General features: G+C 42.0%; 1 protein-coding gene across 27 annotated transcripts in view; it reads left to right on the forward strand.

Moving 5' to 3' along the window:
• Tcf4 (transcription factor 4) overlaps positions 1-23,629 on the forward strand; it is a 347,041-nt gene that overhangs the window by 291,473 nt on the left and 31,939 nt on the right. For 21 of the 27 annotated variants that reach the window (XM_021214215.2, XM_021214219.2, XM_029547088.1 and 18 more), the window contains 6 exons: positions 92-197; positions 3,919-4,052; positions 9,982-10,114; positions 18,324-18,391; positions 19,491-19,569; positions 22,016-22,092. In XM_021214215.2, coding sequence (XP_021069874.1) covers positions 92-197; positions 3,919-4,052; positions 9,982-10,114; positions 18,324-18,391; positions 19,491-19,569; positions 22,016-22,092 — 597 coding nt within the window. The remainder of the gene's footprint in view (positions 1-91; positions 198-3,918; positions 4,053-9,981; positions 10,115-18,323; positions 18,392-19,490; positions 19,570-22,015; positions 22,093-23,629) is intronic. The other 6 variants (XM_029547092.1, XM_029547091.1, XM_029547094.1 and 3 more) reach the window with 1 other exon arrangement.

A 23,629-nucleotide genomic window follows, 5' to 3' on the forward strand; every position in this document is an offset into this window, starting at 1 on the left:
AGCATTTTGTGCCAGCTTCTTACCAAATCATGGATGGAGAGATGCTTTGATCAAGGTTGAAAGCAAATTTCATGTGGCTCTCCTTCCTCAGGTCTACGCTCCTTCAGCCAGCACTGCCGACTACAACAGGGACTCGCCAGGCTATCCCTCGTCCAAGCCAGCAGCCAGCACTTTCCCTAGCTCCTTCTTCATGCAAGGTAAGGTGCTTCCCTGCCTACCTTGAAATCCGCGGGCCGTTTAGTGTTACATACAGGGTAAAAGAAATGGAATCACAGACAGCAGCAGAAGGGAGTGAAACTGTCTCCCTTCTTAGGAACTGAAGTTCTTACCAAATTAAGTAGAACCTACCGGAAGACTTTTTCTTTTCTCTTACATTAAAGTCCTTTCATCTGTGATAGGTTAAAATTAAATTGCTTCACATAAATTGAATGCCTTGTTGGTCTTCCAAGATGGTTGGTCTTCAATCTCTCAGTCCTCTTGCAAACATGCGCATGTTTAGACATGCCTCATCCAGCTCAGGGTATGTTTTGAAGAGCTTGTATTTTTGTCAAGAGGAAAAGAGATGCCCCTCGGCTCTAGCCATCGATAAAGTTTTGAACCACTTAGCAGTGGATAAGGGGGAACAAGAGTTCCACTGAGGACTCGGTGACCCACTGAACCACGGGAATGCTGCACAGTGAAAGTTGTGCTGAGGCGTACTAATTGACTTAAGGTAAAAGAAAAATTTGAAGGGCATACACAGAGTACACAGCAGGGGTTTGTAGCTTTGTGGTGGACAGTGGCTGTGTGCTCGGTTCATTTACCCATTGTTTTTAGTCAAAAACAGCTGGCGCTATATCCCTCGAGCTTATACTATTGTCACTGGTCATTTAGCTCCTTTTTACTAACTGGAAAAAGCCAGGATCATAAAAATAACACCAACTACTTGACAAATGGTCTGTTCAGAAGAAGGAGCTGCGAATTGCATCCTCGCCATGCTTAGGGTACTTACTTCCAGCGGCAATGGTCTTAGTCCCAAGATACCCTGAGCTCGGAGGTAAGGTTCACCAAGAACTCCTATAAATACACAACTCTTACATTGTCTAAATGTGCATACCTTACTTGGGTATACCGTGGATCAATGCAGAGGGACAGGACTGTCAGGACAGTGACATACAGGAATGAGGACCCACTCAGGGCAGCAATTCTAAGGGAACTGCCTGGTGTCTCACTGAGATTGCAGAAGGGATACTCAAGACTGCTGTGAATAGAGGAGACTCACCTTCGCCTCCCATGCCAGCTCATTTCATGCCTGGTTCATGAGTGAAATTCTACCGAAAGTCTATTAAAACTGAACCGAACAGGTCCCTTGGGATTGGGGAGAATTTGTTGCACACCTCTCTGAACTCATGGTCACAGGCCTCCTCTGTCTTTGTGACCTGACCTAGGTCTAACTGTCAAAGGGGCACAGCGACTAGTCACTTGGGTGCGTTCTATGACAATGGGCTCACTGCCTTGGGCTATAAACAGTGAGAGAAACTGCCCTCCAGATGCTGAAAGATGCTGCCAACTGAAGGGTTCCTTATGTATGTCAAGAGTCAGGTTTTCATCAAGAAATGGACAGAAGAATGAAATCCCTCTGTGTGTCTCAGAAACTTGTTGTCTTGAACTGTGTGCATAGCAAAAAGGCCGGTAGATTAGAGCAGTAGGTGCGTTTCCATAGCTCATCCCATAAACTATGGGAACAGATTTGTTTTTTTCTGCATATGAATACTCAAAAAAAAAATCCCTTCAGTTGACATTTATGATGAGCACAATTAATTTGCACACATTTAATTCTATTCTTTCAAAACAACATTATGCCAAGATCATGGGATGTGATAAATATTAATTTACTCTGAAAAGCATAATTTATGTAAAATACATATTTTTATAAGGAGAATATGCTGTGTTAACAATCCAAAGTGTATTGCCACCCCATGCATCGAGTTGTCAGAGAATTTCAGGAAAACGCTTATTCAGTGATCCATTTTCTCAATTTATTTGTCAGATGCATATTCCACTCCAAGTGTTAGTGGGTCTCGAACTTCATATTTAAATTTAAGGTGACATTTAAACTTCCGTATCCGCTACTAAATCTAATGTCTATGGGATGTTAACTTTGAGTTGGGAGCAAAGGCTCAGAAGGGAGAGTGCTTGCTGTGATAAGATGGGGACTTGAGTTTAGATCCTAAATGCACATGTAAATTCCAAGAGCCTGCATCCTAGGGAGGTAGAGACCAGTGTCTCTACAGCTTGCTGGCCATCAGCCTGCCCAGATCACAAAGCTCTAGGTGCAGTGAGAGACGATGTCTCAGAAGAATGAGTTCTGGCCTTCATGTGCTTGAACACACGTTCTTTTGCACAAACACCCCCCCCACACACACACACACACCAAGGCCAGTTCACTTTTTAAAGACACTAAGTTTCCACATGGCAAGACTAGGTGGAAACAGTGACCTAATGATTCTCTCTCACACACATCAGTCCTTCGGTGCGATGCAAAGTAGTCACGGAAGGGCTTCGAAGAATGTTCCTTGATGCAGAGGGGTAGTGGGGTTGCCAGCCAGCATATTTTAAACCCACTACTGGGATCTCTTATGTTGTATCTTTTAATCCGTTGGTTACAAGTCCACAGTTGTCAGCATTACAGACGTGGGCTCGCATAACGTACACAGTTCTTAAAGGTGGAACTCCACCACCACTTCTTCTGTGGTCTTTGGCCAGACTGATTCTGAAATTCTAACCCCAGAATTTAAAAAGTCAGTGGGGTTGGGGGTTGGAGAGACAGCTTCATGAAATAAAATGTCAGATGAAATGTGCCTGATTCAGAAGGCTACGGTTGCATACATGTTACTGTGGAAATGAGCTTGTTTTCAACAAGGAATGCCTATATACCTCCAACGTCAAGCTGATGGCCTGGTATGAATCCAGTACTCTATTTCGTTCAAAAGCTAAGAGAGGGGATAGTTAGTCAATTAGTCTGAAGTGGTTCAGGCTGTCTCTAGCCCTTAGGTTTCTTTGAGAAATCAAAATTAAACGATCACAAACTATAACCTCAGGACCAGGGAGTGAAAGAAATCTTGAAGCTTCCATTCAGCTATTAATATGAGAGGTCACCTCCACACTAAAGAGACTTTCAAACAATGTATCTCTATGAGTTATTTTCAAACTCTTTACCTCATATATTCATGAAATCCAGAGGCTGCCAATTTTATTCTATATTGTGATATCTATCTTAGGACATGCCTGTTCTCCTCATATTGCTTGGGAGAGCTTACGATAGTTGTATGTAGCACATACTAAATTCCAAAATGGCCTGGGGCAGAAATATTGAAAATCCTCTTCCCCACTTAGCGTAAGATAATGCCAATATTAATTCTCTGTACTGTGCACAGCACAGACATGAAGTCCAACCTTCTAAAAATGGGCTGTTCTTTTCATTTCAGCGTAGGTTCTTCAGTCTTGCAACTATGCCAATTCTGTGAGGGCCCAACTGTTTTATTTTCACCCCAAAGTTTAGAAATGCTTTAACTTTTCAGGTTACTTTCATAAAAGTAGGGGTTGGGTAGAAAGAAGTGTTTCTTTGGGCATGAACTAACCTTGCTTGCTTGACATAGTTCTGCAGAGAAACAGTTCTGTTCTTTTCCAGTTGATTTTTTTTTTAATTTCTTTTTTCTCTTTTGCTAAGAACACAAACTTAAATGTTTCTGTTTGTTTGACAATATAAAAAGCCACTTGGGAAAAAAGTAACGATGACTGTCGCGTGATGTAATCAGCTAAGCAACACAAAGATGAATACACAACGGGAGGTTATTTTCAAGTATATGAAGAAAACCCTATTCTCAAAGGCAAGGCTGGACGCCTCGGAAAAGTCACGGTTCTCTTTGTCCTTTGCAGATGGCCACCACAGTAGCGACCCTTGGAGCTCCTCCAGCGGGATGAATCAGCCCGGCTACGGAGGGATGCTGGGCAATTCTTCTCATATCCCACAGTCCAGCAGCTACTGTAGCCTGCATCCACATGAACGTTTGGTAAGGAAGGCTCCCGGGGACGGGCAGAGCACTGCTAGCTGGTTTATGAGTTTTCATCTCTGTGTGTACGCAAGGGCTCTGCAGAAAAGAGGCAAAAATAGCTCTCACCTATTACTCTTCGAGTTTTATTGTTTCTCTGATCAAAGGCTGGACAGAAGCAGATCACCTCTGTAAACCTTCCAGAGCCTTCTCTGCCATTGTCCCTTCGTTTATTGTGTTTTGTTCTGTTTTCTTTACGGCAGCGTCAGCTTCCTTTGGTTCATAAGCACTGGATTTCTGAGTTGCAGGGCCTCCGAAATGGCAGTGGCAAAAGTCTTTTTTTTTCTTTTTTCCTCTGTTCTGTCTGAAGTTCTGCAGAGTGCTCTGCTGAGGGAAGAGTAGGAAGGATCTGAGATGTCAGGGATTTCCACGTCAGTTTTGACCTATGGTGGCCTGTAGGAAACGTTTATGTTTTCTGTGGAGCCTTAGGAATAGCAGACCGTGGAATGTCTCTATCCGTTGGCTTCTTAAATTTTAATTCCGTACGAGTGCCATTCATTCCGCGTTGTTCAACAGCCCAGTGAGAGCTGTCCAGTTGTGTAATATCACACCTTTGCTCAGTAAGCCTTTTCCACTCTGCCCATGGATTCTACTAACTGACCTTCAGCTATTTCCCTGTCCTAGAGGAATCAGTCATCTAACTCTCTCTAGGCTTAAGAACTACCCCGGCCAAGAACCAACTTACATAGTTAAATCTGTCATTGAGGAAAATAAAATGTCTAGATCATGGTTCGGGTATGGGATGGAGGACACATGAGACTTGAGTTCATTGTTCAGTAACATGCAATTAAAATTGGATTGGCCCTCAGGTTGGGAAGATGAATCCATAGGCAAGAGTACTTGCAAACATGTGGACCTAAGTTCAAATTCCCAGCACCCATGTAAATCATTGGGCATGCCTGTGTGTGCCTGTAACCCCAGCATTAGGGAAGAAGATGAAGAAGGGAGACAGGCAGATCCCAACAGCTTGCTGGGCAGCCACTCTACTCAATAAACGAAAACCTTGTGGTCAGTGAGAAATACTGTGTCTCAAGGTACTGAGGCAGGGAGTGATGAAGACATCCAAAATCCTGCTCTCGCCTCTTCATGTGCACACACAGCTGCATGTACCTACATGCCCACCTGCATGTGCTATACACACACATATGCATATACACATACACACTGATACATACATATACACTGATATACACACTGATATATACACACAAACACACTGATACACACAGATACACACTCATAAACACAATCACTGATAATACACTGATAATATACACACAAACACACTGATACACACATATACACTGATACACACACACACACACACACACACACACACAGAGACACCTTCAAACCCCACAAATGTGAAGGAAAGTCTATGGTCTATGATTGTGACTTCATCTGTTCTTCTTAATGTTTTTTTTTTCCCTTGTTTTCACATTTATTACTTTTGCTCTGTCCTGATCGGGGAAATTTTTTCTGGAGTCCTCTAGAAAAAATTTCCTCTCCTTTGTTCAACCACTGCATATATAGAAGAAGAAAAAAAGTTTTATATTCTTCCCTGATAGCCCAAAGATTCCAGATATAGAAGTTCTGATGTTTCAAAATGCATTCTTAGTTGTTCCTAGAGCACATGACACCGCATGGTCACTTAGTCTTTACTTTCCTGAGGAGCAGAGGGGAGTGATGGGAGTGGCTGGTTTCTTATCTCTCTTGTTTTCCAATGTATAAACCACAAACAACTCAAATTTTAGCACATTTTCACTAAAGAACAAATAATCAAGCTTCAGATTGCATCTTCCTCCACCCCCTACTTGGAGGCATTCAAGTGAAAGTGTAGGGAAATACCAACTGTAATTGGAATATCTCATGGTAACATGTTTACTTATCCATTCTGACTTTGTCTAGGATGCATAGTCAAAACTGGGGAAGTTATGGATGCAAAAGCTTGGAATGACATGTGAAGTGTTAGAATTTCAATCCTTGGAAGATTTGTCCACGTGTTATTTTTCTTTCCCCTATATTACTTCATTTTTTAAAATCATATCTTATAATTTTGCCTTATGATATGATTTTATCCTACTAGTGTTCACTGCGTATGGAGGAAGCCCTTACATGATGCTTATTAGTTGCATAAGAACCATAATGTCAAGTTAGAAACCAGGCACATCTTAGAAAAATGTTCTAATGAATCAACACAGTGTCATTGTTCAGAGAGAAAGGTCATTTTAAAGCAGTGCCTCAATAGATCACATAAGAAGACCCAGTGATAGAGCCACGTGCTCATCACAGAGCCCAGGTTCCCGTTCTTAATTTGACCAGTTAGCAAATTTCAGAGAGTTAAGATTCTTACTTGAAAGGGTAAATGAGTAAGGTCTCTGGTAATGTATCCTAATGAGTTTTCCCACTGAGAGTGAAACTATTGAATTATTACATCTAGTTATCATTGTAATTTCAGTATTTAGCCATATGACAATCTCTCACTGAAGTGACTTTGAAGACTCTGACACTGATTGGGAATAATTTGAATATCCAAAAGCAGTCAGCATCTTTTATCTTGAAAATAGTGACGTTTCCCTGCAGCTCCAGCCTGTAATGTTTGGCTGACTGCGTGCTAAAAGGGGCTAGCTTAGAAGGGTGAGAGGCTTCCCTGATTATTTTGGATGTAATTCGACCATTACCATATTATCACTGAAGGCAAAACCTTTTGGAAACACATCAAAACCTTTTCCAAAACCTTTTGGAAACACAGTGAACATTGTTGTTTTCCACTATGTTATAACAGACTGTGTGATGAGGAAGTTTCAATTCCATGCATTCCCCCCCCCCCCGAACTGTTACCAGTTTTAAGTCTTTGAATCACCCTTTACAGTTTTGGCTTTTACAGCTGAATCCCATAGCTCATTGCTGCTTGTCGCAGACACACGCAGAGAACTACCCCCAATGAATGGACTTTGTGGTTAAGCTTTGGAATGGATTTTTGTAGAAAATTTAAATTTGGAAAGACTTGACCAAGATGTTTGAAAAAGAAGGATAGAGGCCTCATTGCCTGATGAGACTGACTGCGTCAGTGCTGCGTGGTGAAGCCTTCTGAGGCAGTCAGTGCTGCGTGGTGAAGCCTTCTGAGGCCGCTGAAATCTTAGCATAATGGAAGTTACTTTGTCTTCTATTTCTGTACATCAGCACTTTACAAACTGGGTTCAAGGCTGCCCTCGGGATCCACTAGACAATGTTTAGAGACATATTTGTTGTCACAGCTGGGATATGGATGCTACTCTTGTCCAGTGGGTAGAAGCAAGAGATGCTAGTAAACATCTATACAGGAAACTCCATGGTAATGAACTATCTGTCACAATGGCCATGAGTTGTCGAGATTATGAAACACTACCTTGGCCTGTAGCGCCATTTCATTCTTAGTGTATACTACTAATTCTTAGATTTGTAAATCTTCAAATCACCAACCCATAGATCAATAACAAACATCACCAGTGTGAATGTTTATAACTCTTACATGATCAATAGACTCTCAGTTGGGTATCAGAAATTTAAACAACAAAAACATTGAAGAGGATGGACATGGGAGACCGCAACACTGGAATGGACCACATTCTCCTTGAACCTTTTTAACAAGCAGGAGGGACAATGGTGGCTGGAGGAAGATCAAGGGCTTGATTCTTAAATCTTCTACGGGACTCTATTTGCCATCACTGATGTTCTCTGTGGTGTATTCTTATTAACTTTCCGATAGCATCAGTTTTCCAGATAGTCTCATTGACAAGTAATCTAGTTACAAATCTCATTAATTTGTTTCAGCATCTAATTTTCAGTGTGTCTCTGAAAATAACTGATTTAGTATGGACTGCATCAGGTTCCCCCATTAAACTCTGGGGATTGTTTTTCTTCCTTCATAGTCTCTGCACTTAGCGTTAACCCTTTGTGGGTCACATTCTAAATTATCCTCCATTTTCCATGAAGTTAGAAGAGTCCAAAAAGTCTCAGTAATGATTTTCCTTTTTCTCTTTCCCATCTTCTAGTTTTTATAATTAATTAAACATTTCTCATTATTGTATTTCTCTCTGATTCTTCCTTTCCTTGTGTTTTTTTTTTCTCTCCATCTCTACCATAATCTTTTATCTCAGAAGCAGAACTTGCTATGCCCCAACTCTTCTAAGCTTGGTTTTCCCAGTCTTGTAACTTACCTTGTCTTTTTTTTCTTTTTTTTTAATAATTTGTACTGTGTAGAAGCACCACTCTGTTATTCTTTAGAGAACTCTGTGTGGGTGCCTCAAGTCCCCATTATAAATGAGTTTTCACCAGTGACTCAGGGCAAAGTTACCTCTTTAACTATCTTATGGTACATGGGTGTGATATTTTCAAAGACATCCATGTGTCAGACACAGCTCTAAAATATAAATGCATGACCTGGAATGTTTGGCAGTTTCTCAAATAAGTCAGACTTCAGTCCATACACGTGGACTGACATTGTATGTTTACTGCTTGGCATGAGGACATATGAGCTCTAGTCCCTCCCCTTAAGGGAGTCGTGGGAGTGGACTTGGACAACAGGCAATGGCAGACCCAGGAGTGAGTGTGAGGTAACAGTGCAGAATGCAGGTACAATTGGGCTGAACTCAGCGGAGAATGGCACTCGAAGGGAGGGCGGTCCAGGAAGAGGCAGAACTAAGCAGCTCAGTTGGCCAGCACCGAGAAACCACGTTTCTTCCTTGTTAACAAATGCCTTCGTTCTAGTACTTGTCTGCAGGCTCTAATAGCTCTACTTAAAAACATTTAGAAAGCATCTCTAGGCATGAGAAAATAGCGATCCGTTACCCAGTCTCTATTTTTGAATTAAGTAATTAAATGCATCTCCAGTATTTGTAACTATTAATTTATCACATGCCACAAACATCTTTATCTTTACATACTTTCTTTAACATCGACAGTGCATCCAAATGCTTGTTAAAACAAAAATGAGAGCAAGTATTAACCACTGGGTTTTTTACTTGGTTGGTTGGGTTTGGTTTTTTATTTATTTAGCAAAAAGATAGTCTGAGGTGTCCTTTGAAATCCATGTGTCCTTTAGTGATCCTATCCCCATGAGATGGGTGTACAACAACCACTCTGCCACCTTCCATCATTTGAACAACTGGTGTAGAATTAAATTTGAAGCTAAGCCTTAAGCCCAGCTACCATTTAAAGATGTTCTTCCATCCTAGTCAGCTAAATAGTATATGTAGCATGCAAAGGAGGAATTCGTAGGGAAAGAAAGCCCAATCAAGTCTTTGGATACCCAGTCAATTCAGTAAGGTCACTAATGCGAGCTTTCTCACACTCAGGTTCTACAGAGATTTAGCTTTTAATTCATTTAACTGTTTGTCATTTCCTATCTTGTTCTCAATGCTGAGATTCATTGAGCAGCATGATCCAACTGGGGAGGAAGAAGGTCCCTGTTATTTTGCCCTGTAGAGGCTAGAGGCCTGGGTCCAGTGTAAGGAAACCCTGGAGATCTGTGTTGTGGGCATCATGTGCAATCTTTTTCAGTTGTTTAGTAGGCCACAGGAAAAAAATAAGAGAAGTAGCCATGTCTGCTTCTGAAGTCTATGAGATGATCTTGTTTTGTTTTGTTTTGTTTTGTTTTTAAACTATTTATAGATTTGGCAATCTTGATCTTTCCTGGGTTGCTATGATATTCCTTGACATTTGATACAACCACAGATCAACTTTGGATCTAGGTGTATTTGATTGTTTAGAAAATGAAAGCTATCAGATAAAACAGGCTGTTGGCTTGACCGTTTTACAATTCGGAAAGCGTCTTCCTTGTGATATTGTGAGTTCAGAAAACTAAGTATAACATGACTGAACGTGGCCTCCCCTTTTCCTCCTGCCTCAGAGCTATCCATCCCACTCCTCGGCAGACATCAACTCCAGTCTTCCTCCGATGTCCACGTTCCATCGTAGTGGCACAAATCATTACAGCACCTCTTCCTGCACACCCCCTGCCAACGGAACAGACAGTATAATGGGTGAGTAGTATACATGTCGACCCAGAGGCCAGTGCTCCATGGCGGGATCTAATAATGAAGGCCCTCTTTCTCCTCTCACAGTGGAATTATAGGCAGGCAATAAATATTTGTCATGTCACCAAGTGAACAGATGAATGCATTGAGTTCACTGGCTTGCCCATAGCCACATTCTTTTTTAGTGACAAGAAACTGAAATTTGACTTGGTTGTCCATTATGAGTCATTAAGTTAAATAAGGGTTTAAGTAGACCCAGAATCACTTGCATCTCACCTACTCAAACATCAAGCTAGCAAAGTTTTCGTAAGACTATTCATAGAAGACCAGGGAGATAAGAGAACCAGCTACACTCAACACCAGTAGTTATTCACCACTTTACAAAGACTGAACATTATGCTAAGTTGTGAACCATGCTGTGTCACTGTCTTCCAAAGACTTGTTTCTATGAAGTTTTCAGTTAAAAGTCATCTTAACAGCTAGATGAACTTAACCTTCAGAGAATGTGTAGCACGACAGAGCCCTTGAAGAGAAATAGTACTTGTTCACATCGGAAAGATGTCTGGCTAATAGTGGGCCCAAAATGATTTCCTGTGGGCTTTGTAATAAGTTTAGGCTCAGGAAGATTGTTGCTGCCAAATGTATCATCTGCTCACATCCTCTGATGTCTGTGGTGATCTCTTAGTACAGATGGATCTCTGCCAGTACTGTTTTCCTGAGGGAAGAGCTCGTCAGGGCATTCGCTATTCCTGAAGGGAAGATACTAGTTGGTTCAGAGGCAACTACTTCCCTGTGGATCAGCCTTGACAGGCTTCTCATTCTGCTGCACAGCACATCGCGATGTTCGGGGGGAGGGGGGTCTTCATATAACCCAAGACTTTGCTGGTCACAGTGTGCTCTAGTCTACTCTAAGCCACACTTGACAGGTGCATTTGGGCATTTTACTTGTTGCTGTGACCAAATACCTGAGAGAAGTGACTTTCGAGAGGACAGTTGTGTTTGAGCTCATGGTTTGAAGAGACACAGTCCAGCTTGGCCTGAGGCCTTGTCCTTGGAGGGTAGAGCTTGCAGTGTAAATTATTACATCTCAGTGGATCAGAAAACTGAGAGCTTAAGTGGGGCTACGCTGTCTCTACCGTGGTGTGCCTACAGTGGTCTGTGTCTGCAGCCCAGGCAGGCCCTGTGTCTCACAGTTTCCAGAATCTTCCAAAAGAGCACCACGTGCTAGGAACAAAGTGTTCAGTTATGGGAGCCTGTGGGGAACTGTTCACATTGGAACTGTAACAGCTTGGCCTTTGAGATCATTCACAGAGGGTCACTGATGAGAAATTCAGGGTTTGTTCTAGAGAGAACCTCATGTGGCTGTTTATTGCTTTAGCTTTTTGTAATTTTTTTCTTCCTTTTCCTTTGAACTTTGGGAATTGTATGAATCACTTAATGTGGGAGAGTTCTCGGTGAAAGAGATGGTATTAAACTGTTCCAATATATTCTCTAGCCAGCCAATACCATGCTCCTTTATTCAGTAATTTATTTCACACTTGAGATGAGCCACCTAGCAGCCCTGTCCTATCACATCTCACAGAGAAGCCAATTTAGGAATGAGTTTCCATTCTGAAACTTTCCATAAGAGAACCTTTACAAGAATGTTGCACCAGTCTAACCTTGCGGAGCTACGGCCCGAGGTCACATGGGAAAAGCTCCCTTAGCCCCCAGTGAAGTTCGGGCGGATTTGAAAAACAAGAAGAAAGAAAGAAAAGTGCAGAACTGAAAGACTGAAGGGCACATTTCACTTCAGTGTGGTTTGACAAATGGAAAGCCCCTTCTGCAGTCATGGGACCGGTTATACAGAATGGCCGGTCACTCATCCTTGTATGTGACAGGTTTCCTGTCTACTTGGGGTCTGAGTCATTTTCTTTTTAAGGAAGATATGGAGGTGGAACGGACCTCCGAGTTCAGGAAAACCCATTTGGGCACTCTTTTTGAGAGGATTGTGTGGACCTGGTCGCCAGTCTCTCTGTGAGTGGGCATGTATCACTGGGTAAAAGAGGGATTTGCTCCAGGCTATTCTCTGAGCCTTGAGCATCTTAGTTACCCAGTACAGTCAGAGGAAGGGTTGCTTGCTTTAGATAATCCCATTGCCATCAGCTTATGGACAAATGGCAGTAGCCTGAGCACAGTAGAGGGGTGGGAGCCCTACAGATGCCTGGCTGCAGGCTGAAGATGAATTTGACTTTATGTATAAACCTCAAGGTCCTGTTAATGTTCAGACAACAGTGAAGACCTCCAACTTAAAAAGAAAAAAAAAGAAACTCTTAGAACCCAGACAAAGGATATTTTTAAGGAAATTTACTCCATAAATCATTTTATAATAATTAGTATTCTTGTCGAAAATCTTACTAGAAAAAAAGTATTTTAAAAAAGCATCATAATACCTTAGAAAATAAGTACATCTGGTAAATCAAACTTACAGTGAGAAATATTCATATTAAATTTGCATAAATATAGAAGTTATTTTAATGTTACTTTAAGGGAGAAAGTTCTTGAATATTCCAGTATGCCCTGCCTTAAAATACTGTACTCTCCAATTCCCTGTATACAAATGGCGAAGAACCTTGAAGACCAGTTGTAAGCCTTCATTCTCCTGGTGCTCTGGCCCTCACGGGTCTCCTTGCAAAAATCTCCTCAGCTCTGGTTTGGCATGTGGAAGAAGGCTGTGATGGCAGCATGTCCTCAGAACACGAAGAGGAGCACTCACTTCTGAAGTCAGCGTGTTTCTCTAACAAACAGTGCTGGCTAATAGGATGCATCTGTAGACTTTGAAAATATTTGGCCTATACTCACTCATTCTGAAGTGCAGGAAATAAAGAAATACTACATTGCCTGTATCTCAAAGAACAAACAGGGCTAATTAAATAATTGGTAAATAAGGAACACATAGCCCAACACATGTTTGAGATTACACACATGATCCTGGAGAGAGAGAGAAAAAAAAAGTCCATAAGAGCACTCATGCCATAAAAATAGGTCCAAGCACTAACATGAGGACAGCCCCAGTGTTCAAATTCTCTTGGCACAAAGTTGCAAGGCACCGCAGCTCTCTGAAACATGGCACCAATAGCTGCAGAAGCTTTCTGGGTTCAGAAGACTGTCCTGTGTCTCACTATCATGTGATGATAGTTCACCACAGTTGTCAGTCTTTGTCCTAAACCAATAACCCCATGGCGTCTACGGGCGAGGTCTAAGCCCTGGAACTTCATGAGGCCTGCATCTCACGTCATGTCCATTTGCTGCATCCCAAAGATGGAAAACGCTCGCTTAGGTTGGGGATGGCTCGTCACTTGTCTTGCTGGGACAACTGGCTACGCCTTCTTTTTGTTTGCTCATGTTTCTTTTTGCTCCTCCATGTCCAGTGCCAGTTCTTTTGAGAAACATTTATGAAATTTTTAATGGCATATCCATTCATAGTAAAATATTTCACTGTGGCTTATGGCCCATTCCTGTTCTTCCTAGCAAATACTAGCACATTCTGGAGATTACATCAGCCATTTCTGGATAGGAAGGCTCTCAGAAGCACCCTGAAATAAATGGAGCCAATAGGGCACAGCATAGATCAGTGAGGTCATGGATCAACCACAGCTCAGCTGGTTTAGCACCTGGGTAAGGTGAGAGTTGACCAAGGACCTTTAGGAAGTCACTTGCATCTGAGCACTTCTGTTTGATCTCTAAATACCATTTCAATGCCACGCAGCTGGCTTGTGTCAGAAGTGGTTCAGCCCAGATCGCCTTTATCCAAGAATGTACGTACTCAGAGGAAGTTCCTAGATGCTAGCTGCAGAGAACAGAATTGTCTACAGGGTAGTACACTTTGCTATCTTCCTACTGCCTTCCTTCCTGAATAATCAGCTCTTGCTGATCCGGAGGGAGAGAACCTTCTGCCATAGACTAGGTCAGGGAGGTTCCCAAAGCCTTCTGACCCGAGAGCCACCCAGCCTTCTGCAGATTCCACTCAGAGTTTCCATGTGTATACATTGACAGCATGCTCTTGGAGATTTGGGACCACAAACCTTCTCCATCCCTCACAGGGAATTGGGCAAATAACAGCATAATGTTTTATAATAGCCACAATTGTTTTATTAGTCTTTAAGTGGGCTGCCTTCCGACTATAGAAAAAGATGCTATTTCCCATGTTTGAAACCTCAAACCAAGTAGTGTTGAAGGAACAAGCTACTAAGTTTGATTTAATGCACCATATGTTAGAGATTACTCAGAAATATCTATCTGGTTCATGAATTAATCTGACTTACAACTTTCACTCCTCTTCTCATGTTTGTGTGACACAAAGCATGTTGGGATGTGGCTTTCCAGTAGAAACATTATGCCCTTTTTCCCTAGAGAGCTTGGTTTCATAGTAATTTTTTTATTATTATTAAGCTAGTCACATAATATCCAGTCTGTGTTATGAGGATCATGAGCCTTCAGATGAATTTGGGTGAAGACCAGGCACAGAAGAGTAAAGATACATTTTATCCAGAAGCTTCCGATCTGTAGTTATAAAGACCACCAATGGAGAGCAATAAATGAGTTTGATTTAAGCCTCTCCCCAATTTCCTGCACACAGTCAGGAGGCCCACCTTCCCCCATGTGTGCCTGGAGCCCTTCCCACGTGGCATTAGTACATCACGCCCCATGTTGGAGGCTCTTCTAAAGGAATCTTGGCGGGGTGTTGGCAACGGTCCATTTTATAGTCATCCCTGTGGACAAACTCGTGGCGTTGCTATGCTTCTCCTTAGCACTTTAATGACATGAGGGTCACTGACCACAGTTCAGAAGAGCGTCATCTCAAGGCAGAGGCGGTCTGGAGAACACACCGACTTGTACTTCCCCCGCCCTTTGATGTCCCCCTTTTCCCTGCTGCAGGTTATGGGTGTGCAATAAAGGGGAAACATATTTTCCAGATTCTGATTTTCAGAGCTCATCCCCAGGCACCAGTCGTCCTGGTATTTTGTTTGGGGTGTGTTCTGCTGGGAACCACCATTTCCCCAAAGCGGACACTCACGGAGGGTGGTCCAACACCGAGCACAGGATGTGAAACCTTTGTGTGTGTTTCTAGCCAGCAACAGCACCTGGGTTGGAGCCCTCTCTGAACAATACTTGAGTGGCTAGCAGTATCAAACGCTCCTACAAAGTCACAAAGCTTTTTGTAACGCTCATCTTCCATTCGTACCCTTGCTGTTCTTCTCCTTAGAGGCTTGTTTTTGTGTCTTTGTTTGGTTTGGGGGTGTTGGGGATTTTTTTGTTTGTGTTTTGTTCTTTCATTTTTGTTTTTCTTTTCTTTTCTTTTTTTTATGTTGCTTTGGGTTTTTTGTTTGTTTGGCTGGTTGGTTTATAGTTTTTGTTTTCTTGTCTGTTAAGCAAAAGAAATTGATTAGAACCAAAGTAAAATAAACTGGTATACACATAGACAATGGAATTCAAACCTGTTTCTGTGACGTGATTAGTGATTCCTAATAATACACCTTGATCAAACCCCAGGACTAAAATATCCATGAAGCCCTAATATACTGAATCCTGAAAGGTGGATTTGATCTATGTTTTGCTAAGCATGACCCACTTTCCAGTACCAAAGCCAAATATTAACCCATTTGAGAATTAAAAGTGTATCTCCTTTCTAATGCTGTGTGGCCTTCTGTATATTGGTCACACAAACAAGAAGAGACATCTTTAAGAGAGGACCAATCTCATGTTGAAAATGTGTCCCCTCCGTGTTTCCTGGAACAAAACAAAAGGCATGCCCAGTAAAAGAGTAGACTGGCCCCAGCCAGCTGCTTTGAAATGTAAGCCTTTGGGTTGGGCTGTCTGGCTCTTACAAGGTAAAATGGCTTCACGTTAAAAAATAGTCTGTTCTTATCAGTGGCTTGCATGAATAGCCTTTGTAGTTTTCTGAAACATTCTTATGACCAGATGAGGTAAGGACTTGATTCTGTTTTTGATTCAGCTTCCTGAGTCTTAATATCTCTTTGTATTGAGAAGACACTAATAACTTAGTTGAAAAGGCTCAGTGCCTTAAAACAAAAATTCACACTGGGGCTGGAGAGTTGACTGGTTCTGAGCCTTTGTACTTCTTGTGAAGACCCTGATTCAATTCTCAGAACCTCCAGTCCCAGGAGACCCAAAGCCACCTTTTGACCTTCTTGGGTACCAGGCACACATGTGGTGCATACACACCATAGAGGCAAAACACTCATACACATAAAATAGTAAAATAAACAAGTCAAAAAATTTTAAATTGCACTAAGAGTGTCTGTCCTCTCTTTTTGTGGATGTTCTTAGAATGTGTTTGTTGGTTTTTCAAGCCTTCCTGATTTGTATCTTGAAAATGGATCGTTGCAGGGATAGGTTTTAATTTATAATTTTTATTTTTAAATTGTTCAAAAGAAGAGTCAATCTTCTGAAACTACTGCTATGGCAAGTTTTTTAATTGAAGAGGGTTTTTTTTTTTTTTTTTGAATCTTGGATAGTAAATGTGGGTTGTTTTTGTTTGTTTGTTTGTTTGTTTGTTTTCTACCAATGTTTCTCTGAACATTCACTTCATGAAGATCTGTTTAAGAATCGGGAAGATATCATGGATACTTTTGACTGCAGTCTCCATTTAAGCATATAATAACGAACAGATAATATTCCTTTGTGAGAAAACAATAATCGCTCGCACAGATCGTGTCATGATGCACCTTGATAGGATGCTCTGTGTCTGTAAATCTTCGTCACAGTCCTTTTAGAACCATCTTTAGTTGTTTCTAAAACTCTTTAATGCAGAAATTCCCATTTTCATACCAGAAAGAATTTCACCTATTTTTGTCTTAAATATTTTAATGTCCTTGATGCCTTTCTAAGTGGCTTTCATTTGTCTACTTTCTATGATATCAGAAACACATTCTGAGAATTTGCACACAACTAGAATGTACTATATTCATATAACTTGTGTACATCATCCATTTGTAATAGGGAAAAGAGGAGGTTTGTTTCTCTGAAGGTAAAAGTAATTGTGTTTGCTTTGTGATACAGGTGGGACTTGTCAGTGGTCCAGGAATGAGCAAATGAGTCAGAGGGGGGTGGGGGTGTTCGTCGAGTAAAGCATATATAAGAAATTGAACTGATACACCAAGCATACAAATCTATGACAGTAACAATAATACCTCAGCTATACACTAAGCAGAGTGCAGAGAATGAAGGCAGGACCCAGAGAAGCTGTGGGTCTGACTTCTGGAGTCGTGGGTACCGCATCCTTGGATCTGGGAGGAGATGACCCAAGTTACTTAGTTAAGAGTCTCCTGTTCGAGGAGACTAGGGAATTTCAATGCCTTTATATGTGTGCAGTGAAACTTTGCTTGAATTCATCTATTGACTTAATGTCTCTTCTTTCCATTCCAGTCAACAGTGAAAAGCAACTCTTGTAGAGCATTAGTAGACTAGCCTTTAGTCTGTACGCTGGTGTTGTGGGGATTAGTAAGGGCAGCATTCCCTAAGTCCCGCCAATGCTCCAATGGAAAGCTTTCGACACCACCCAGCCCATGTCCACCACACAGTTAACTGGCACATTATCTTCAGCAAAGGAGTTGGCTGTGCTATATGTAGGAATATATGCATTATTATTATTAATAACACATATACCCACATACACACACATATGGAGAATGTATATGTAGAATAATAAAAATATTCTTCCTCTTCATTAGCAAAGCCACTGTGTGGCACCGAGATGCAAGCCCTTTTTGCTGTCTATCAAATTTTTCAGTATTTGACGATAGGTATAAATTATTCATGAAGATAATTCAATTATATATAAAGAAATGTTGGACTTGGAGGACTTTTAAGGTCCGTCAAGTGTCACATTTTTCTTAGTGATGATGACCACCAAGGGCTGGCTTGGTAACTGTCACCAGTAACTACTCATCAGCAACGTGGGGGATGCAATGGCAGGGGTTGCACTCTGTCTTCAAACCGAGGTGTCAGGTTTATATTTTATCTGAAAAAAAAAAATAAAGTAACATGACTATATTTGACATCTACCTCAGCAAACAAATTAATGCTAATTAAAGATTAATGTGTTGTAATTAGCATTAAAAATGCAATTAAATTGTGAGTAAATGGACCAAGAATAGAAAACTGTTAGACATCTCACTGCCTGGTTTTCATATTCTGTCTTTTGTTTTTGCAGCAAACAGAGGAACTGGGGCAGCAGGCAGCTCCCAGACTGGAGACGCTCTGGGGAAAGCCCTGGCTTCGGTGAGGAAATATTGACTTTGGATTCCACGGGCACCACTCGTAGCAGGGTGAACTTTAATCAGAAGTGGACATATGGAATTTTAGAAAAGAAATGCAAATGGCTTTGATGGGGGGCGGTTGGGGGGGGGGTGAGGATCACCGAGACTATTTGAGGGAAAGCTGTTTTTACCTCCTTTGGCTAGCCTTTTTCATCTTGCTGTCTTATTTGTGCTTAGCCATCTTCAGTGAGGGCCTAGGGATAGTCTCTGAACCTCTGGGTTCATAGAGTTGCAGTGAGCACTTCTCTTTTTCTCATCTCTAAAGTATGATAGATGCCCGTTGGCTAGCTAAACCTGACTCATCAAGAGTTGGTTATAAGACACTTTGGAAAAGCTACTCGGTAAAAGAAATGACAAACACTGAGGGCTTGTCACTTCCTTGGCACCTGAGGGACTTGAATTCTTGGCTTTGTCTACCCACTGCCTGTATGCTGGGGTTGTCCCCAAGTGCTCCCTAGTGACAAACCAGCACTCCTTAGTCACTCAGCTGGAGAATGGTTCCTTGCAGTGTCTTCAATCATTTATACTTTTAAGAGGAAATTTGTTCTTCTAAGATTTTGTGTCTTTCTTTGGTTGCCTTTTTCCTCCCATGGTGGACATAGACTAAGTTCAACTATCAGCCTTGGGTTCTAAGGGAAAATACTTATTTAGTCTGGGCTCTCTTGTGCCCTGCTTGCCAATGCCCTAATTACAGTAGACACAATACTGCCCAGCCCCTTGTTTGGCGGAGGAAGGAAGGAAAATTAGAAAGCAGCATCTCTGTGGTTTGACCAGAGCCACTCAGCCAGTTATGGGTGGGAAAGGGATCGGACTTGAAGCTGGCTGACCCCCAGTTCTGTGTCCCACTGTCACACACTGCCACAGCGATTCTTTTGAAAACCTGAAGTAACTGTTGCACTTTTCATCTTGGAATGTTGATAGTACAGTTGAATGTTGCATGCATTTCATGACTTGTGGGTTTTTTAGGAAACTCATGGATGCTTTTTTGTTGTTGTTGTTGTTGTTTAAAAACTGTTTATTCGAAATCAATGAGAGTTTCTTTTCCTCTCCACTGTTTTAAGATCTATTCTCCTGATCACACGAACAACAGCTTTTCCTCCAATCCTTCAACTCCTGTGGGCTCCCCTCCTTCACTCTCAGGTACTGTGTCCTAAACTTCACTTCACAGCCATAACAGGAGATGGGAAATGCCTCCTACACACCCAGAGCCTATAGAGAGCTCAAAACCTAGCCTGCCCATAGGAAAACAGAATGGGTGGATAACAAATTATAATCTGAGTGTACATTTGTATCCATTTTTTTTAAAAAATTGGAATGAAAAGCCACTCCTTGAACTCTTAGTTGTACAGATGTTCGACAGCTGGATCATATATTCCAATAAAATTTCTCAAAAAATAGTAAATGTAGTCATGAATAACTAATACTTAATTACTAAATATAGGCTATATAAATGAATCCTTCCCTGAAGACATTTGAGCCTTCTTCCCTAAATTGAAATATTTAGAAGAAAGTGCAATTTTGTATATAAATTGTGATGTAAATGTGTGAAGAGAGATGTTTCTCTTCAAAATGTAATAAATTGCAATGGTGTATGGCTTCCAATCACATGATTATTATAAGTGGTACAGTTATATAGTAAATCACTTTAGTTTTCTAAGGTATACACAAGTGATCTACTTTCCTTCTTAGGTCACATGACCTTATTCTACACATCAGTTCATTGGAAAGATGGGAAGGTGGCTTCCATATGTAACTGGCACGTGTATACCTGACCTTACTGGGATTTAGAATAGATTTACTCAGCCTTAGTGTTGTGTTTCTGAGTCCTGTGCCGTTGCCTGTGTGCAGCCCTCCCATGCCTTCCCGTAAGCCGAGTCCCCTCATAGAAAGCAAGAGGTTTCATTCAAACTGCGGAACCAGACTAAGAAAGGATGGCTGCAACCCAGATGGGATGGCAGCCTCTCTGGCGTAGGAAGTTCACAGAACAGGACAGAGAGAGGGTCACCTGGATCCTGAAGTCAGTCCATTCTGGGTGACCAAACTGAAACCGGGAAGAAGCAGGCGTTTTAAGATGGTAACAGAATACCGCCAGCACGCCCCCTCCCCCCACACCCCTCGTCAATAGTACAAATGGAAAGGAAAGCTTAGTATTGTGCTCTTCTGTCTTAGGCTCTGAAAAAATAAAAAGAATCATCTCAAATATCAATCTCCCAAAGCAGAGGAGGACTGAGTACAAAGGACTTGAGACAATAACGGGAGGGGAGGATGGAAGCAGGTGGGACACCACATTCACCACTTCAAACAAAGCAGCTAGTTCCACGCTCTGGAAGGGTGGGAACAACTTATGTCAGATGTCCTGGTTTTGTGCATAAGTGTACTGAAGCGAGGAAGGGCTAGGTGACTTGCCAAGGCTGTGCCAGTAACCATGAGAGACATGCGCGCTCAGGAACCTGGTGCGCATGCTCCTGCTGTGGCCCGGTACGTGAGGTTAGGGAGGAGGATGCTCAAACCTGCGGTGGCGGGGCCTCAGGTTCTGCAACCAGCTGTAGGTGTAAGGCACCCGAAACAAGCACAGGGAAGCCATTGGGGGGGGGGGGTCTTAGTGATGCATTTTGAAAGACCACATGTTAGGAAGAAAGAACTTTTATAAAGATATAAATAAGGGGACAGATTGCTATTTTCACACCAACGGCTCTGTCCAAATTCTGTCAAGAAAAGTAATTGAACAAAATATCCTATTTTTGTTTAGCATAAAAATACACAGGCATACCCAGAAAAGACAAAAAGAATGGATTTTAAACACAGGCAGCACCAGGGCATAGGATCTTGAGAGATCACAATTATATTTTTTTTCCTATTTTTGCATTATAGACTTTATATGTTTTCAATAGTGGGTGTTAATGTTACAATCATTTTCAACTTAAAAGTGATTTTTATTTTGTAGTTTGAATATAGGGAGTATATTCTGCAAGGTTCTTTGGAAGAAACTATGTAGCTCTTAATGTTAGGGAATTTTGTCTCTTTCTCTTTAGAGAAGTGCTGTGAACTAACCTTATTTGCTCCAGAGTTTCTGAGAGGACCCATGTAAAGAACATGTGCTTAGCAGGGAATTTGCTCCCCAGCTCCAAAATAAATAATTAATAAATAAATACTTGTTTAAAGGTTTATCTCATCCCATAGACACTTTTAAAACAAGAGCAAAGTTCTCATGTATCGACAAGGGACTTTTGGTTGGACACAGCCTGACCTCCCGTAAAGACCTAGCCCTCCCCCACCCTTCCTCCATACCCTTGAAAGCACCACCACTTTCCAATCTCCAGTGACAGATATGTCTCAAAGGAGTCCTGCTAGCTGAAACTTAGACCCAATGAAACATTCCTTTTTACAGAGCAGACCCAGGACCCGGGGAGCCAGTCCATGAAAAGACTTCATGTTTTACTGTTAAAAGATGTCCCCAGTTTCCAGATTGTCATCTGGGAAGACTAAGTGTATTTATCCTATTGACTAATAGAAATCAACATTGCTTTTAAGTACCAGTGGATTTAAGTACACAGAGATCTGATTGTTTTTCTCCTTTCAATGTCAGCAGGCACAGCTGTTTGGTCTAGAAACGGAGGACAGGCCTCGTCATCTCCCAATTATGAAGGACCCTTGCACTCACTGGTATGTCGCCCCACCCCCCACCCGGGTCTGACACTCTCTGTTCAGGTTTTCCTTTCTTCTGTCACTCTGCGGTGCATATTTTCAATGGTCACTACTTGAGGTTGACATTAGGACCACCAGCTTCATTAGGATGCTCATCTCTGTTTGGAGATGGCAACCTAGATGCATTGAGAATGGAAGCCCAGGGCTCCAAATACCTAGGACCTGATAGGAGATCAAGAGTCATCCCAGGAGCTTAGCGTAGTGCTCTCCTTCTTTGGGAACAATCCAGAGCAGTGAGTGCATAAATGTAAGGACTGGGACATTGGATGATGCTGTCTTCCTCCTCCCTGCCTGCAAGGTAAACAGGAGGCCGTTTCCTCCTAACCTCAAGCAAGAGGCCTACCGTTTATGTCCCGTCTGCTGTGGTTCCTGTAGGAAGGAATCCAGCAATTTGACTTGTAAGGAAGTGACCACTCTTCCTGGGAAATAGCTGAGCAGTTCCATGGGCCTAATTCATATTATAAATACTCACAGGATGATTCAAAGTCTGGCACTTTTATCTGCCTCAGCTTAGGGTTGGTGGAGCTGGAATTATGCAAGAAACTTCCCTGCACAGTTCAGGTTTGGTGTGTACCCATGAGTCAAAAGTGTTGGGGAGCCCAGTTCTGTCTCGGGATTGAGTTTTCTGCTTTTCTTGCATATTTTGAGAAGAAACACTGAAGAAGCAAGCATTTCCCTGTCTCCACCCATGTGAGCCTGTCTATGACTTAGGGGCTACTGTCCTCCTTTTCAACTTACTTTTTAAAGGGAGATCTGCAGATGAAAATGCAGAAAGCCTTCCTTCCTCGTGCTCTTCCTTTATGAGCCGGATGAATCACCTAGCTGTGCTTTTAGCCAATAAAGACAACAGACCAGCTTTTTCATTGACAGGCTCCATCCCGATAGCTCAGTTGTTCTAAGTATTTACCCTCTGCAGGATAGTCTCCATAGCCTAACCCTTAAAACCAGGCTATATTCAGCTGTAGAACTGGAGAGGTTGGTACAGAGCTGTGGACCACAGCTTGGATTCCTCATGCATTCTGAACACTTCCAGGGATTCCCAAGTCGAGATCTTTCTCTCCAGCAGGGAACTGTTAGCCAGGAAGTATGTCAGGCACGTAGATTATTTCTTTCCATGCTCACATTGACCCAACCATCTACCACCATCCTGTCTTTTACAGATTAAAAATGGTAGACTCAGAGAAAATTAGTAATGCTCCTTTGGTCAAGAAAGTAGCAGAGCTAGCAGGCTAGGGAACTCCATACAACATGCAAACCCACCAAATCAGAATGTTCTGTACCATGGACTAACTCTATTAGACACACATTCTTCCTGTCAGTACAGAAAAATTAGAAATTTCTTTTCTCATGCAGTAGAGCTGACACATCTGTTTGTGTAGTGCCCTGGAAACCAAAGAGAACCAAGACAGGTTCTAGTACACAACGGCACTAGAGGGATGATAAAGGAAGGAAGGAAGGAAGGAAGGAAGGAAGGAAGGAAGGAAGGAAGGAAGGA

This window comes from Mus pahari, chromosome 15 (genome assembly GCF_900095145.1).
Source record: "Mus pahari chromosome 15, PAHARI_EIJ_v1.1, whole genome shotgun sequence".
In the NCBI taxonomy this organism is placed as follows: Eukaryota; Metazoa; Chordata; class Mammalia; order Rodentia; family Muridae; genus Mus; species Mus pahari.